This window comes from Symsagittifera roscoffensis, chromosome 8, assembly GCF_963678635.1.
Source record: "Symsagittifera roscoffensis chromosome 8, txSymRosc1.1, whole genome shotgun sequence".
In the NCBI taxonomy this organism is placed as follows: domain Eukaryota; kingdom Metazoa; phylum Xenacoelomorpha; order Acoela; family Convolutidae; genus Symsagittifera; species Symsagittifera roscoffensis.
This window is the reverse complement of record NC_087069.1, coordinates 34,570,305-34,589,202: the sequence shown is the minus strand read 5'-3', so window position 1 is coordinate 34,589,202 and position 18,898 is coordinate 34,570,305. Positions and strand designations below refer to the sequence as shown.

Here is an 18,898-nt window from a genome sequence, read left to right as displayed (position 1 = left end):
ATCAGAATTTCTTCAAAATCATTACACTACACCCATAAATTCCACACCAACGACGCAAGAAACAAATGAGATAAACACTACAAATCAAACCAATAAAAATACCAAAACAAAATGCTTGAATACAAACCACATTTATCAAAATATACAAAAAGAACAACCCAAAGAAAAAATTTGGACAATACCATTTCTCTTAGAAAGCCCAAGAAATAAAGAATTTCAACCACCAGACCTTGAAATAGATTTTTTAATTGATTCAGGAGCAGAATCAAACATAATAAACATTCCCACATGGAATGAAATAAAAACTTTACATCCAAAGCTAACACCTCTTGAAACCTCCAGTAAACTAGCAACAGCACAAGGATCAACATTGATAAACTACGGAAAAATCCAATTATTTCTCCTCCCCACCAGAACAATGGAACAAAGCAAAATTTTAAATAAGCCATTTAAACAAATATTCCATATCACTGATATTAAATATAATATCATTGGAATACCATTTATTTCAAAGTATATACCAACAATTAACATCCTAAACAGTAAAATATTAATCAAAGATAAATATACAAAAACAAAAGAAACATCCTTAACATTTTTTCAAAGATTAAATAAACAACCACCATTTTTTTCAAAATTTTATCCGATATTTAACCAACAAAGAAAACACCTGAAACCACTATCAGGAAACATCTATAATTTTTCAATCAAACAAGTTCACCAATATGATAAAGAACAAAACAAACAAAAATTTTATATGTCAGATTTTGAATTCAAACCTATTCATAAATTTTTCAAAATCACAATCTCTTCAATAAAATATTTGAAACATTCAAATTCAGATATTATTTCCTTACATGTTTATAACAACACACCTTACCAAGTAACATTACCTTTAGGACTTTTAGGATATTGTGAAACCAACGCTACAATATCACCAATACACGAAAAAGCCTATCGCGTAAATAATATACTCCAATTACTAGATATTTGCCAATCTACAATTCTTAATGAAGAATTATCTATAAATAATATAATAAGTAACGAAAACAGAAATACGGATTATTTCACAAAAACTCCATATTTCAAACCTACATTCAACATAAGTAACTACACAGCAGACCAACAGAAATTTTTAACAATGTTTAATTTCCAACATTCACAAATAACACAAGACGAATTCGAAAAGTTAGCCAAACAGCTAATTAAATATTCATCAGTCTATGCAACATCAAAATTCGATGTTGGCAAAATCAGTTCATCACTACATCTCCCATTAAAACCAGACGCAGTTTTCAAAAAACAGAGAGCAAGTAAAGTACCAATTCACTTACATGATAAAGTAAACAGATTACTCGATATTTTAGAACAATACAACATTATATCACCAGTAAACAAAGAAGAACAACCAAAAGGCAACACATTTATCAACCCCGTTATCATTCTAGCTAAAGGAGAATCATTAAAAATCGTTCTCGACGCTAGATACCTCAATTCACTCATAGATGAATCAAAATGCAATTGGCCCATCGAACCAATACAAGTTATTTTAACAAAAATAAACGGCAAATACTTCACAACCGCCGATATGAATAGTGCATACAATCAAATGCCACTAGATGAACAATCACGACGTTTAACACAATTTGTTATCGGAAACCAACAATATGAATTTAACCGCTTATTCTATGGAATATCCATAGGACCAGCAGCATTTTCAGCTTTTATGAGCAAAATTTTTAGACCACTAATACTCAAGAAAAACGCAATCACCTATCTAGACGATGTTTTTATGCAATCACAAACAAAAGACGAAATGTTCAAAGTTTTAGAAAAATATCACCAAATACTTCAGAACGAAAATCTGAAGGCCGCCCCCGATAAATCACACTTCTTTTTGACAAGAGTTAAATTCTTAGGACATAATATAGAAAGAAAAACAATCACTCCATTGAAATCACGCATTGACGCTATTCAAAAACTTCAACCACCAACAAATAAAAAGAAAATCCAAGAATTCCTTGGAATGTTAAACTTTTTAAGTAAATATGTTTATAAAATGCAATTATATCTACGTCCATTTTATAACATCCTTAGACAACAAAATAATTTTGAATGGAACACAGAACATCAAACACGATTCGAAGAAATAAAGAAACTTTTAACTGAACAAATTTCAAACACAATTCCAGACCCTGATCAACCATTTTATGCAATGTGCGATGCTTCGAACTTTGGCATCGGCGCAGCACTATTACAATCACATAATGGTACAAATAAAATGAACCTCATATCAGCAAATTCCCGATTATTCACTCAAGCAGAGCTACGACTCTCAACTCTAATGAGAGAATGTACAGCCATAATATATACACTGACAGAATATGAATTTCTGATACTTGGATCAAAACATCCCACAGTTTTATTCACAGACCACAAACCAATCATATTTCTTTTCACACAGAAATCTAACCCAAACCACCGAGTTTACAGATTTCAACTAATTCTAATGAAATTTCCAAACTTACATATAGTTTGGACTGCAGGAAAAAATCTTGCATTACCAGACACCTTAAGTCGAAATACACCACCTGAATTACTTACACGAAAAACAACAGTTGAAATACCCAAAAACATAAAATTCTACCTTGCAGAAAACGAAACATCACCCCGATTGGAATGCAAATATGCAGTAAAAACTGATATTGAACAATCACAAATAAATAATTTACAACATTTCCCACTTTATTTAGATTGTCAAAATAATCATTATGAAGTTGATTTACTTGGAACATCAACTTTCAAACCAATCCCATATTCTCAATGGATAAAAAATAACACCCAACAAAAACGAACAAAACAACACCCGCCTAAGAAAGACCATTTTCCACTAATTGAAAAAGAAGATTTAACTGATAAAATAAATTTATCAGGACCACAAACAAATGATTCAAAATACACAATAAATCAAGTTTTTGACCTTCACGACCCACTTGATACAATACCCTTATCTAAATTCGAAATTGAAAACATTTTTCTCCCTCCAACAGAAACGATTACAATTTCAACACTGAAACAATATCAAAATCTTGACCCGATAATTAGACAACTGAAATCATGGCACAAATATAAAACTAAACCTAACAAAGCAGATTCAACCATACTAGGCAACAAGACACTCCTCCGATATTTTCGCAAATTTAATTACACAACAATTAATGAAACTACAGACCTTTTAGAATACAACTTAAACGAATCCATAGTCCCCTGTCTTCCTTTAAGTATGATTCTCATCGCTTTTAATATTTCACATACACAAAATATTAAAGGACACTCTGGATCAGAAAAAACATATTCAAATTTTATACAAAATTTTTACTTCCCAAATGCACCAATTTGGATAAAAGTACTATGCAATGATTGTATAGTATGTCAGCTAAATAAACCTTACCCAAATCAAAAACAAATAGCACAAAAACAAGATTTTAAAGGACAAAGTTTATACTTTAATCATCGTATCTCATTTGATACTAAAGGACCAATTTCACCCTCATCAGAAGGAAACTCCTACATTATGGTAATTGTTGACGCATTTACACATTATGTAGCACTTAACCCAGTACCACATTGTAACGCTTATTACGCTTACACAACACTCTATGAACACTGGATAGCAAAATTTGGACTACCAGAAATTTTAGTTACAGACAATGGTACAGAATTCATAAATAATGAAATAATAACACTATGTCATTTATACAACATTAAACACAAACCACGTACATCTCATGCACCTTGGACAAACGGCTTAGTCGAAGGTATGAACCGTTCACTACAAGAATATCTTAGATGTATCATCAACGGAAATGATACAAAATATACCGAATGGTCAGCAGATGTAAAATTATTTCCCTTAGCATATAATTCACAAATTACGACAACACTAGGAATGTCACCATATGAAATGGTTTTCAACCAAAAGCCACGCAAACCAATAATGTTTACAGCAAATTCCCATAAAAACGTACAAGGTTATTGTCAACCAAATAAAGACTCAATTTGTTATAACCTCCCATTACATACGCACGATGAAGATCATTTTCATCACCCACAAATTCTTAAATTAGCCTCCGGTACACACACCGAATGGATTTTAAATAGAGATAAGAAACACAATGAAATTTACCAAAAAATAACGAAAAAGTTATTACAAAGACAAAACATAAATGAACAAATCAATTCACGTTTTACACCAGCTTCCGATTTAAAAATTGGAACATTTGTTTTAATACCTAATTTTAATACTCAAAAAGGAATTTCTAAAAAATTACAACCCCTCCGAAAAGGACCCTACCAAATAATTGCAAGACCCACTGATGTCACATATAAAATTACCGACTCCAATAAAAAAGAAATCGTTCAGCACCGAAACAACCTATTACCTTACTACCCAAAAGAATACGCACTCCGCGAATTAACCCAATTATATTCCTTCACAGGATTAAAAATCATTCAAAATGAACCACATCTGAAAAACACAGAACAAAATGATAACCCCACCGAAAATCAAAACACAAAACCAACCGCAACCAAAATCAATACACAAAACCATAAAGAATCTCCAAAACAAAGAAAAAATAGAAAAATGACCGAACAAATAATACCCCAAGAAGAAATAGACAAATCAGAACATAGAAAAACAACAAGACTCCGAAATCAACCACGTAAAAACTACAAAATGTTCATCCCCCAATCTAAAATATTAAAGAAAGTAGAATTTAAAAAGTAATTTTAAGATTTTATACTTCACAATCTTGAAACCTCCGTAACATTTTTCATTTCAATTTTTCAAAATAACATGCTCACAAGTACGCAATAATTCTAGTTCAAAATAGACCAATAGGATTCATCCAATCCGCCACTTTCTCTAACTCAAACTAAGATCAATTAGACGAATAATCTAGAACTCCAGGCACATCTCTAACTATAACTTTACAACCTCCAGGTCAAAAATAAGCAAACCACTCCAACTTGACAGTTAAAATAAATATCACCATAATACCGTACCCCTCCCTTATCTAATAACCCAAAGATCAACAATATTTCCCCAACTCAGACCACGAATACCCCCAAAACAAATTTGAAAACTTAGCCTAAAGTAACAAAATGAACATTTTAATTAGCCTAAAGTATAAAAATCTCACCATACCCCGAATCATTTGACAAACAAAAATAAAGAAAAAGACGACCTCCCAGTCACCATGAAAATTGCCCCCAACAATTTTTTACAAAACTCAACCCACTTGTCAAAAAACTAATAAATAATTCGACCACACTAGAAAATCGCCTCAAACAGCAAAAAATATTCGACCAAGAGATCATTTCTTAAATGCTCTTCTCTCAAACAGTTGCTCAAATACTTATAAATTTTAAACATTTTTTTTCAATACTTGAAGCCTTTATAATATTTCTTTTTGATATACTTGAATCTTTTCTAATAATCCTAATCATTTTTTGTAACATTTTTTTTAATTTTCTACACTATACTCGAACTATTCCTCCAACTTTCCAAAACCCTTGAATATATCCACAGGTACGATTTTAACAACTTATCTAAATGATACGAACAATTTTCAGTAGAACTGATATTTTTTTATTGTTTGTAATTTTCATAACATTTTTATCATCCCTCATTTTGACAATATGTAAATGTATAAAGAAAGCAATCATCACATTTGCCCTAGCAACAATTTTTCTAATTATTTTTTTGGAAGAATATTATAATAAACATAAACCTTCCCACTAAAGTAACAATTCAAAAATCCATCAAAAATTGCTACCCAACAGTCACAGAATCAGTCTTCACCGACATCATCCCAAGATAACCAAACACCACCTTCAACTACTCAAAACCCTCAAACATCTACACGAATTTCTTTTCAAGACAATCCATACACTTTTGAAGAACGGCACGCTCGTTTATCAGAACCACTAGAACCAGTTCAACGACAAGCATCCCTAAGTGAACCAACATATAATCTTTACCCAACACTACCACAAGAACTAAGTAGAATACGAAACCTTAGTCAAAACCAAAACACAACAGAAATAAATAGACAAATTATACATCCTCGACGAAACAGAAATTTTCAAACTCCCCGAGTTCATTTTGATATACCTCAATCCCCATCACAAACCACTCCAGAAAACACCACTGGTATCACACCAGAAACTCCTACACTTTTTTCACAACGAAGCACTTCAAGTCTACCCTCAGACTACTTAGGTTCAACACCAACATCTGAACAAGCACGAGAAAACCCTTTTAACCCCCCAAACCTAACATCACGACTGCCATATTGGACTACACATTCATTCACACAAGGTGAACCAAATTTAGTCAATGACCCCATAGATATTTCTACGGATACAACAACATCCTCATCACTACCAGAAACATTATCACTACCATCAACACCATCAATAAGCCAATTTTCACCACTACCCTTTAAGTTAAATTTTCCAAATAATCTCGACGCCAGATATCGAGAACAATCATCAATAAATATTCCTTTAAGACTAGATTGGAATACATTCACAGCACCTCCACCATTATTTGGACAACATCAAGAAAGTAACCGCCTTCATAACTGGGCACTTAATAGATTACAATATCGCCAAGATATTCACAACGATATCCGTGATCACAATATTCAAATACTCCAACAAAACAGTTTACAATTAAAATTTGAAATCACAGTTAAGTTAAATAACATTACTCAACATCCCTATCCATTAAACCCACCTAACATAACAGCTCAATCACTACCACCACCGTTTATAACTACTGAAGTAATATATAAATACGACAGATATACCAAAAACACAATTGGTTACATTACATTTTATAATCCATACTCAGGATTATCATACACATGTATATTCTAAAATTATTAATTTTTCTCCAACTCCTTTTTCTAGTAACCTCAAATCAAAACATAAACCCTTCCCCTCGTACAGGACCACAAGATTTATTAGTAACACATTACGATTGCGAAGAAAATGAACAAAAAACACTACACAAATATGCAATAAATCAAGTATCACAATGTGAAACAGAACCACAAGCTATAGAAACCACAGATATAATAGCAACACTCTATTCAAAAGCCCGAGCAACAACAGTTACAGGTTATAAATTCACAGCAACATTTTCCGAAAAGAAAGTACATTGTTCACAAGTCTCGAACGGAAACAAAAACCGACTTGACCATGAATCATTCTATCAAAGTAATATAGAACGTCTTTTACATCTCAATCCCGACGATTGTAAAAATGAATTACTTAGACTAAACATCACACAAAATAAAAACTCCCAAAGAAAATTAGTTAATTTTCAAGTTTTTTCAGACTCTGTACACCAATCACAACTTGAAAGACACCAAGGACATATAAAACTAGACGAAAAATACCCGTATAACGGCGCACACGGACGATTAACCTATGACCTACATGATAAACATTGGATACCACACATTGGTATAAATAACCCATCAAACTGCAAAGCAGACACGAAAAATAAAGGATACCAAGAAATATTGTGTTTTTCGATTGGAAAATACAACTCGAAAAAATACAACTCACACGAGATTTATCTGATAATACAATGATCTATCAAGGAATCCGACTACCTTGTAAAAATGATCAAGGATATTGCGACCCTACAACAAGAACACAAGCAACAATTGTTTGGTTCCCCGAAGATACATGTACAACATTTCAAGTAGCAAAAATACACGCTCGTATGATAAAATTTCACGAAAAATATTTTATACAATCAATTCCATATGAACAAGTCCATCCATCACGAAAACTAAGTTCTAATTTTAGAAACATAGACAATATAGAAAATAAATTGACACGTTTTCAAATATATCAAGAAACAGAACTTGCATGTAAATACAGGAATCCACTTCATAGAACACAATACTCTGAAATATTAGTCGAATACGAAAAAGGATTCGACATGACCACTGGAAAAGTAAAAATCGACCCATATGCCACAGGTCATCCTCTAAACGAAGGAACATCCTATATACCAGTTAATTTTGAAAAAAGCAACGGACAACCTGGTGGACATCTAAAACCTTATCACCTCATCTAAAACCAGAAGCACACGCTTACAAGAATTATCACTAATGAATACTACATATTTCGGTAATATCCACTATGATATTCATTTGGATATGAAACTAGACTATACAATTAGCCGCATTTTTCAAGAAATGTCACTCTCCGAATTAGAAACACTACACCAACTATGTGAATTAGAACGAACACAAATATTACAATCACTTGCACTAGCAGTATTAAAAATACCCTATGCAGGATACTTATTATCAGGAAATAGATCAAATTTTTTAGACTACGAAGGAAACATCTTATGGTTTTATACTTGTACCAAAAAAGTATCACCACTATACGTTTTTGAAGATAAACGATGTTATAAAAGAATCCCTATCTTTTATAAGAATAAAGTACATTTCGTGGATACACTTTCACGAAGAACCTATTTCTGGGATACCGCAGTCCCATGTGGATCAGAAAATAGCCACAATGTAGTACAACTAAACCCTGATGAAAATAAATATTATCTTCTCACTCCATATCCCACATTAATGCAATCACTCAAAAAATTTTCACCAGAAAGCATTCGCGCTATTGCTCGAAACCCAAATATAGACTTACAATCAATAGGAATCTATTCAAAATCAGATATTCAACATCACATTAGAACACAACAATTCCAAGAATTATTAACACAAATGGACACTATACAAAGACAATCAATTGACCAAAACTTACGCAAACTTGCAGAAACCGCAGGATTTGCCGATATCTACACACAAGACTATAGCGGATATTTTAAAGACATTAAAGATTATATATATCTAAACGGCGAAAAATACCGTCCCCAAGATATATCACCAATCAACATTTTTAGCTTTGTTACACTCAAAAATGGGATCCTCGATTTTCTAGGATGGCCCTACTACATCTTAGAAAAATTGACTATTTTATACGCAATGTTTAACTTTATTGGATTTCTTTTCTCACTTTTAAAAGGAATCTACAACACATGTGCTATACACACACAAGTAAATAGACAAGCAAGCGTAGCACGCATACTCTTTGCAGGATTTTTTGGAATTTTTTCCACATCTATAAACAAAATTCTTTTAGACGCACAAATAAAAGAATATAACACAAAAATAACAACACGACAAAATACATACGACGAAGAACATAACAATGTCGACACACAGCCAACGGCACCACAATTACCACCCCTACCAAATAACCATCCACTATCCCTAGTCCCACGAAATTTCCGAAATTTAGCAATCACACATAATCCAAATTTTCGACTCAATACATCGCAAAGTCCCGTCCAACACATAATGACACATCAATCACAAGATGATAATACTTATGAACAAATTATTGAACAGCCCCATACCACCGCTTTTCAATCTCAAAATAATAATTTTTTTAGCCCACGATGAGCCGCCAACTTGGATCACTCCACCGATCAAATTCCCATCCAACCAATCTCACCTCTCCAATCCCAATCATACCACTTTTTGCTTTTCCGCCACCCGATTTTCCACCTAGCAATGTAACATCAGGCATGAATTCCGACACTAACTCACATATTTCAGTTTTATACTCCATCTCACAGCTAAATAATCCGAATATTGAAACCCCCGATGAATTTGCCGACTCAGAACCATCTCCATCCAATAATTTTCATAACCCTTCTAATTTTTCTCAACCTCCTTTTCAACCCATATTGTCAAATAACCCTGACCCAATCACTCCCACACCATCTTATGCTTCCCAAGTTACCCCAACCTACTCCTCATACCATTCTGACCAATCATCTCATTCTCCAGACACCCCCCGAATCTCCCCAGAACTAGATAATTTTATTACCCTCCAACAACAACCCTACCACCTTAACACCCCGACCATAAACCAAATCTCCTCCACTACAAATTCATCCAATCCCCCTACACCCTCTTCAAATTATACTGAATCATTAACACCATCATCCACATCCACTATATCTTCACTAAACACTAATAGAGCTTACCGCACTTTTAAAAGAAAATTCCCCAACCATCCTTTCCCAGCAAAACCAGGAACAGCCCGTGAATACATCAACCACCCCCAGCATACTAACACTAAAGAATTTTTAGCTATCACCTTACCCTCATTTCCACAATACACCTTAAACACCCCTCACGACGCTAACGAAACACGCAACTTTGTAGATGAATACGTTTTAATGCCCACTCTCTCTTGGACCTCATACTATCATTTCACTAACCCTCTTTGCTTACCTTTATCCAACACTTCCATCGACATAGAACGAAACAAAGACATGCTATATCGACTAACTACACCGCTAACCGCTAGACAGTTTACTTACGTTGGATATAAAAAATCACTAAAAATACACACTGCACCTAGAGCTAATGAATATACACTAGAATACTACGATCACAACATCATCAGAGCTAACCAAGATCAATTCTTAGACGACGATCGCTTCGCTAATCCACAAATCACCGAGAAATTTTTCATCAAGACACCATATGTATTTACACTAAACATCTTCGACCGAAAGTTTGATCACATTATTTCAGAAGCACTAACAAACACACAAGCATACGAAAGTTTTAAAGAACGCTTCCAAATCTTTTCACTAACCTTTCACTTCCTTGCACCACACGAAAGAGATTTGCACTGCTCACATGATATTATGTTGCGCACTAAACAAACACATACATACAGTTACTATCGTTTCATCCAAAATCACTTTGACCTCCACACACCCTCTAGACAACCACACCATCGTTTTCAATTCATCAATTCAAAATACACTTCACCGTATTTCCTAAATTTCACATATTGTATTAAAGACACTAACCTTCATGGTATTCTTCGTAATTATGACCCCATAACCCAAATGTACATTTTCTGCCCCATCACCAAGACCTTCAACGCCGAAGAATCCCGACCCTTCCTTATCCCGCACGAGTTCCTACAACCTATAGAAATCCCAATTTTAGAATTCATCCACAACACTAAATTTAACCACAAATTATATAACTTAATCCAAAACACACCTTATGAGTTTGCAGTAGGCACTGAAGAACTAACCACTATTAAGGCACTTCAATTGCTTTGGCCACTGCTTCAGACTAAAAATATCATCCGCATTCTAGCTAAACTACTAACAACTTCAGAACTAATTCACGACATCTTCCCCCACGGTTTTTTCCCCGACGACTAACAGGTAAGTATGAATTAAGTAAATATTACTAACTAATTAAAATATTAAAAAACTCACCATTCTTTATTCATGTTTTCTTTAGATTTTTAGCCTTCATCCTAGATCATCTGAAAAATTCACAAAAGAAAAATAAAAAATAGCAAACTTCTTCAAAACTGTTTAAGACACTATTAAACTTTTGCACCAACAATTAAATAAATATAATACCAATGCAGTAAATTAGTTTATAAAATTTTCCCCCAAAAGCAGTAAATCTAATTATAATGAAAATTTGTATCTTAAAATTCCCCCATAACTAGCAGTAAATTTCCAAATTCTATGCAGTAAATTAATAAAATGCAATTGCAGTACTAACCTTTTGATATTTTCATTCATTCGCACAGAAATTCTATCCACACTCGCACAGCTCGCCCACGAAGAATTGTTTAAAATAATGAATTTCAGTTTCAAGTTTTCACACTCAACAACTCTAACATATAATAACATGTTTTAAACTTTCCTTTAACCCGGTTGGAAAGGAATCATATACTAAACAAAACTAACCAACGCAGCTTACTAAATACCACAAATCATAGAATAACAGCATGACTAAGAAAAGGAAACCAACGGTACCCAAACCGGATTAACCCAGTTTAAAACTGGATAATTTATTCTTTTGAAGACTATTACAAAGTCTTAGAAAGAAATAATAAAACACAAAAAAGTCGAAAGACAAACCCATACCACAAACAATTCGCTTTTTGGAAAAAGTACATAACCAACAAGACATAAGTAAGACCACAACAAACCCAACATAAAACGTTGTCACATAACAGGACCCCTCACAAAAACCGCATGAAATTATACTCCCACACCTGGCCTAACCCACCAGGAAGGACGTCCTGAGCATGCTCTATAGCCGGCCTAACCCACCGCGCTACATCCACGCTTTGTGACCACACCTTTATTTTTAATAAGAGCTACTCAAGGGTGAGTAACTCTTCAAAATAACCGAACTAAAACAAAAAGCTTTTGTGAAAACAACTAACTAAAATCATTATTAAAAAAATATTAAACTAATAAAAGTTTTATAAAATGTAAAATCACATGATGCAATATATAGATCAGAATACAACACCAAGGACGAACATCAAAAGACAAGACGACCTCACTACACTCGAGAGAGAATGACCAACTACAATCGATATGCCGCTCACAATCACAACTCAAAGGATTTAGAGTACGACTTGACTTCGCAGAAAAGGACTTCATTGAACTAGACCAATGACCACCTCGATGTTCAAGTATACGTACAGATCCGAGTAACCAGGCATCCCCTCCACGCACAATCTCCACGCCATTCCCAAGCTAGATCAGACACAAAAAAAAGTTCTCCCCGAAGAACAGAAAAACCTGACATAGCCAACCATTCTGAAATCAGAATTGATTTTGTTGCAGAGACTCAGTCGTTGTCACAAGAAGAAGCGGAAGAAAATTATGATGTCCGCCAAATACCAACGTCCATCATCCATCCTTGAATTACAGAAGAACTGTTCTAAAAAACTCTGTAAAACCCGGATGGGTGGAACCTGATCTAAACTATATATTATGATTGGATAAATTAAATGTTTTACCAATGTAAAGTATTTAATATTAACCAATCATGATCCATCTAACTAACAACCCACTTATTTGTAAGTGCTGAAGTTACTTGTAATTTCAGCACCAGAGAGATTTGAATTTAACTTAGAAATTAGTTGGACTCTCCCGAGCACTTCAGCAGCCGCAATAAACCAGTATACCCTAGATCTATTGAGCCTAGCAGAGACTAGTTAAACAACCTGAGACTAGATAGTATAAGAGTAAGATTAGGATCGGTATTAGACTAAGAAGTTGCACGAATCTATCCGGCCGAAAATAAGATAGCGTGACGAGCAGACGGTGTACCCTATCCGAAATTACTCTATGAGTTATACACTCCAGTCCTAACTCAGTGAGATTTAAGTGGAGTTTCTAGACTAACCGTAATAAAACGGGGTGAAAAATTGAGAGGGTAAAATGGTTAGGACCAGAAAAATTTAGTGCAATAATTTATAGAAGGAAAACAAGTGACAAAATAGGTTAACTAAGAAGAGACGGAATAATTAAACGATCCTAAGTTTCTCTTGATGGCACCTGTCGCCGATCATATATACCGTCTCCGAAGGCAAGCAAGTGGATCACAAAACAAGCATTTCAGTGCATTTTCTCAAAAATATATCTGCAGCTCCAAAAATTTTCGATTAAATAATGCCTTTTTAGTGCACTAGAATAGCTTTGTAAATAACTTGATTTAACAAAGCTGTTTATTGAAATTGAGCTTTGAACCGAAAACTGTTTGTTTGCCTCTCATTTCTTGTACAAGTTTTCATCATTAGTAAAGTTATGTGCTGATTCGTTTACTGTTGAGCAAAGACCATATCACTCTACTGCGGATAATATTTTTTAATCAGATGTTTCGAATACCTTATTTTTAGAGATAAATTTACTTTGAAAATATTAATTATTTTGTAACATTTTCAGAAGGAGCTACGACAGAGTGACTCGATGCGACACACCATCTCCTCCCCCAGACAGAGAATGGGCGTGTGTCTGAGAGACGCCATAGGAGCGAGTGCAGACTGGCCCATGGATCAGACTGAGGTAGAGCAATTATAAGAGTCGACACGATTTAACCTCGAAGCTGTTCAACTCAACTCATTAAAAACAACAGCTGCAGTGATTCTTACTTTTCGTACCGCAGTTTTTTAGCTATTATTTGGGACTAAGTATAAAGTTAACTCAGCTCTAAGCAACGAAGATTAATCTAGACATTGTGCTATGAAAAAAACATTAGGATTAACAAACCTTGTGCCATTAAAAAGTGTCTCCAGGTTATTTCAAATAATTTTATTATAATTGCGAGAATAAGTGTCGTGTAATCGGCAGCTAAATTGTATTTGATTTTTTTTTGTTATTTTTGTGAGACTGTCGGTTTAGTGTTGGTATTTGTGTGACACTGTTGCAAATGGTTAGTTTCCTTGAAAAGTGCGTGCTGATGATTGTAAGGCTTCTTGTTGCAAATTGTTCTTTTAATTTTTCCAGTTCTTTTCAGGATTATAAGGGCTTCAAAATTAGTGCTTAATTGCGTGAATTTATCTAGTCGTGTGTTTTTTCGGCGAATAAAATTTATTTTGCTAAAGGCTTATTATTTTGATTTCAATTAACTTTTAACTTGGAAAAAAGCACAAAAAAAATGGTGTTTTTCATACCAAATTCTTCTTTCTCTGACTTACGAAGCTCCGTTTTGCATTTTTGTAAACTTCGTTTCGCCTCTGTTGAGAATAATTGCTTATTGTTAAAGTTTAATAAAAAATCTATCTAAAAACACTAGCTGCACAAAATTCGACTCTATCCCATTGAAAACAAAAAGTTTATTAGAAAAAAAAATAGCCTAACAACCACGAAAAAAATTTAATTACTGCGTGCTATAATTTGCTGGTTTCCGAAACTATAATTGCTTGTGTACTGCTGTAATCCTTGACAAGATTTAGGCCATGTGTTTTTCAGGTTAGGGACAATTACAAGAGTGAAGAGTACGAAAGAAGCAGGAACCAACTTCCCCCTCCAGATGAGGCCAGGAGGAGAAGGGACAGTTACAGTGAGTTACATGCGCAACATTTCACTTTTGGGCAAATTTGCTCCGCTACTCAAAAAACTTTGAACATTTTTTGTTAGCCACTTGATTTGAGTTTTGATGATTTTTGATGATTTGCGATTATTTTGATGATTTTTATTGCTTCTTGATAATTTTTTTCTAATTACATAACGAGGCCAAACTGTGCACTGGATAGGCGCAAAATTTTGTGTCTGTATGTTCCTGGTTTCCAGAGACAAGTCTTTAAACATGTTAAAAGTTTGTTGGAACGATCAAAGAAAAGAAAAGAACAAAAAAAGAACAAAAGTAGCTTAAAATTTACACAATGCTCAGTTTGGCCTCGTAATGTTTTTTGATTATTTTTATGGTTTTGATTATTTTGATGACGTTGCTACAACAAGAAAACACATAAAGTTTTTTTGAAAGCACATAAAAATGCTCAAAAGTTTGTGTGAAACGTTTTAAAAACTAAAAAAAGTGATAAAATAGCCGCGAGATAAAAAACTCGTATCGGGGCACATCCCTGAATATTTCGACTGCTCTTTAACTAGATTCGAATAGTTTTTAGTAAAATGAGAATTGGCAAACTATGAGTGCCATGTCGTGTATTGAATGAATAACAACAATAAGCTTGCCTCAAAATAATTTAGGACGATTTTGTAGAGCGGGGTAATTTGTAATGCGTACATAATTATTACACTCTCGTCATCAAGAAAACACCGAGCAGTTAAGACAGACTCGTTTCAGAGGCACCTCATAGCCAAGTTAATATAGTCGTGTAGGCGACTGGCTAGTCCAATGAAGATCCAGATATCAATCTACCGTGAGGCTAATTGTTCCGACCATTGAAACTGACGAGGACTGGGTTGAATTGGACTGGGTTGAATTATAAATCTTATTAAAGAACATACAGTCTTGATTCCAACCACGTTTAAAAACCAAAAATTATCCCAGTGTCGAGAACAACTGGTTTGAATTTTTTGGGTTTTCGTCTTTCTTGGAGCGAATAAAGCTTTTAAATGCTTAAAAGCTTACAACTGCCTAAATTAAAATGTTAAAACTTTTAATTGAGTGATGTTCTTTTGTTTTGATTATTAGCGCCTTTTTGGAGTCAAATTTTCAAAAATCCAAAAAAACTGTGAAAAACTGTGAAAATTTCAATTTGCGTATCCAACTATGACTGTCAAGTATACGTAATTTCCAGTTTTTTATTTAGCTCCTTTTGTCAGACCACGCCGAAAAAAATACTATAATTTGAAGTACTTGGTTTCATTTTATAAGAATAAAATATTTTTCGAGACTAAAGACTAGGAACAATCTGTTTTACTTGCACAGTAACCGGCAACATAAACATGCCATACAAAAAAATTATGCATTTTCAGCGTTTTTGAAACAAGCGATTAATCGGAAAGTAAAAAATCCAACATCAGTGTATCCAGGAATACGTTATGCACACACACAAAAAAATTTGCATGCAAAAAATTATGTTTTAGAAAATGTTTGTCCTTATGTTTTAGAAAATGTATCCAGGACTACACGTTTTCAAAAAGTAACAACTATCTTTTTTCAACGACTTTTCGAATTTTTACGAAAATTGCATGACAAGTTTTTTTCCATACATTTGTTGTATGGAATTGTATGATAAGCCTTTTCGTTGTATGCATGTCAACCTGGGATGGTTGGTTTAAGGATGTAAATTGTTCAGATGGCTTCACAAAATGTTAGAAACTGAGATTTTTGATGAAACCGTAAACAAGGCTCTTTTTCGAACTTGGTGCTGATTTTTTTAAATAATTTTAACTTGGTACAAATTTCGTGGTTTCATTTATTATTAAAAATTATCTCACCATACGCTAACTCACCTTAACATAGAAATTCCCCTTCAAATATGCAACAGTTTTGAAAAAGAACTCGGTATAAAAACGCACTAAGGTTTTTTTGCTGGACAACAAAATCACCTAAATCAGTTTCAACAGTTTGTTGATTTTTCTAAATCTGTTGAATAGATGATATTATGCCCCGATTGACAAAAAGTTTTTTTATGGCTAAAATGTTTATCATGCAGTTTGATACTAACCATAGAAAAAAATCAGCATGACTAGAATTTTCCTTTGATGGAATCGTATGACTGGATGGAATTTTTTCCATTAATGAAGTTGTATGACCAGTTTTTTAAATAATTGGAATTGTACAACAATCCTTCTTACCCTTGATTGAAACATTTTTTGGCCTGTTTTGCTTTTTAATTTTGTGCTGTGCACTGAACCCCAAAAATTAAAACAAAAACAATTTCGTCAATAGGTTAAACGGCGTAGAAAGTGCAAATTCAAGTATTCTTAAGATGTGCCTATTATCTTAACCTATTCATTTTCACACAGTATTAGATAAAAAAAATTTGTATTTGTCCCAGGCCTTCTTTAAAAAAAAATTCAGTGGTTAAAAATCGTGGCCTGTTTTTGAGCCTGTGATTTTCATTCTTCTGTGTAAAAACACCGGGTCTCGATTAAGTTATATTCAAAACGATTCTATAGTTCTTTGTAACTGAAAATTTTAAAACAACATATGTTTAACAGTTTGACCGGCGTCTTCAAAGACTTCGGATTATTAGGGATCATTCAATATATCAATGCCCTGATTCCAAAATTGAAAATAATTTATTTGCGAGATTATCAACCATTTTTCACGTGGGTCTACTATTTTTTTAATCGAAAACTTATGAGTTATTGTTTTATTATAAATTACATCAGACAATTAAGCCAATGAGCAGTCCAAGCCTTCAAGGCTTTGTTTTGAGAACTTTTGTATTTTTCGTTGAGTTTTTTGTAGAGATTGAAAACTTTTGTGCAGTGTTTCAATTGACGTTTTTGGCTCAATAAAATCATCTTCACCAGGTTGTGATACAAAAGTTTTTTATTATATGCCAACACTAAGACACCTATACCTTAAAAAAATAGTCACTCTCCGTTTCAAGGTGGATATTGGAACCCTAAAAACTTTATTTTGTTTCATTAATTTATTTAAAGCAATTTTTGCAAGCAGTTCCTTGTAAAACGTTCCAGAAAATTGGGGATCTTTTGATTTATGCTCAATTTCATTGCTTGTTTTCAGGCAAATGGGTGGGTTTGAACGTGCTGGATCAAAAACACAGACAGGAGTGGAAAGAGTATCTGGCCGAGACATCCCAGAAGCCAGCAGTGTAGAAGACTGATGAGAAATGGAAAGATAGAAACTCTGCTAATGAACTCTAAAATGGGCACAATCACTAATTTTGATGTTAAAATTGAAAAAAAATTAAAGGATCAGTTAAATTTTGAAAAAAGAAAGAAATACTTTCTTTGGATTTTAAAATAGCGACTTGTTTTTAAAACATGTAGGATGATGAAAATTTTTATGACAGTATCAAAAGAGAAGAGCAAAGTTATGCTGACGAAATCTGAAACGCTCAGTCACTTTTTTTCGATACTGAAAATTACACACGTTAGTTAATTGTCACAGTATAGCGCTCCAATTTCAGCACACATAATTGATGTCGTAACTTTCGTAAAATTTAGAAAAAAAATCATAGATATTCTGTCGAAAATGAAGTCGAATCGTTGATATTAGGTCAAAATGGCAAATTCACACATCAATTCATTCATTACTCGTTTGAAGTTATCTCTCTAAATTTTTTGAACTTCAAAACAGTTTTTTCAGTACTAAAGTGTTGTACGAAAATTACTAAAGCTCAGTTTTCTGGTTCCAAATCTTTATTTTATCAGTGAAACTTTTGTCTTCATGATTTGACTCGGAAAAACAAAACATACCAATCAAATTTTAGTTCTCAGCCAGAAAAAAATTAGCTCACTTCTATGTTTTTTAGTCAAATAGCTCGGAGGCTTATC

At 33.5% G+C, this 18,898-nt stretch overlaps 1 protein-coding gene across 1 annotated transcript in view; it reads left to right on the top strand.

Moving 5' to 3' along the window:
• Positions 1–18,335, top strand: part of LOC134853126 (uncharacterized) — a 34,883-nt gene extending 16,548 nt beyond the window's left edge. Inside the window, exons 3-5 of the mRNA XM_063869069.1 lie at positions 13,904–14,023; positions 14,930–15,020; positions 18,126–18,335. Of these exons, the coding sequence (XP_063725139.1) occupies positions 13,904–14,023; positions 14,930–15,020; positions 18,126–18,217 (303 nt within the window). The 3' untranslated portion in view covers positions 18,218–18,335. The remainder of the gene's footprint in view (positions 1–13,903; positions 14,024–14,929; positions 15,021–18,125) is intronic.
• Positions 18,336–18,898: the final 563 nt, after the last annotated feature.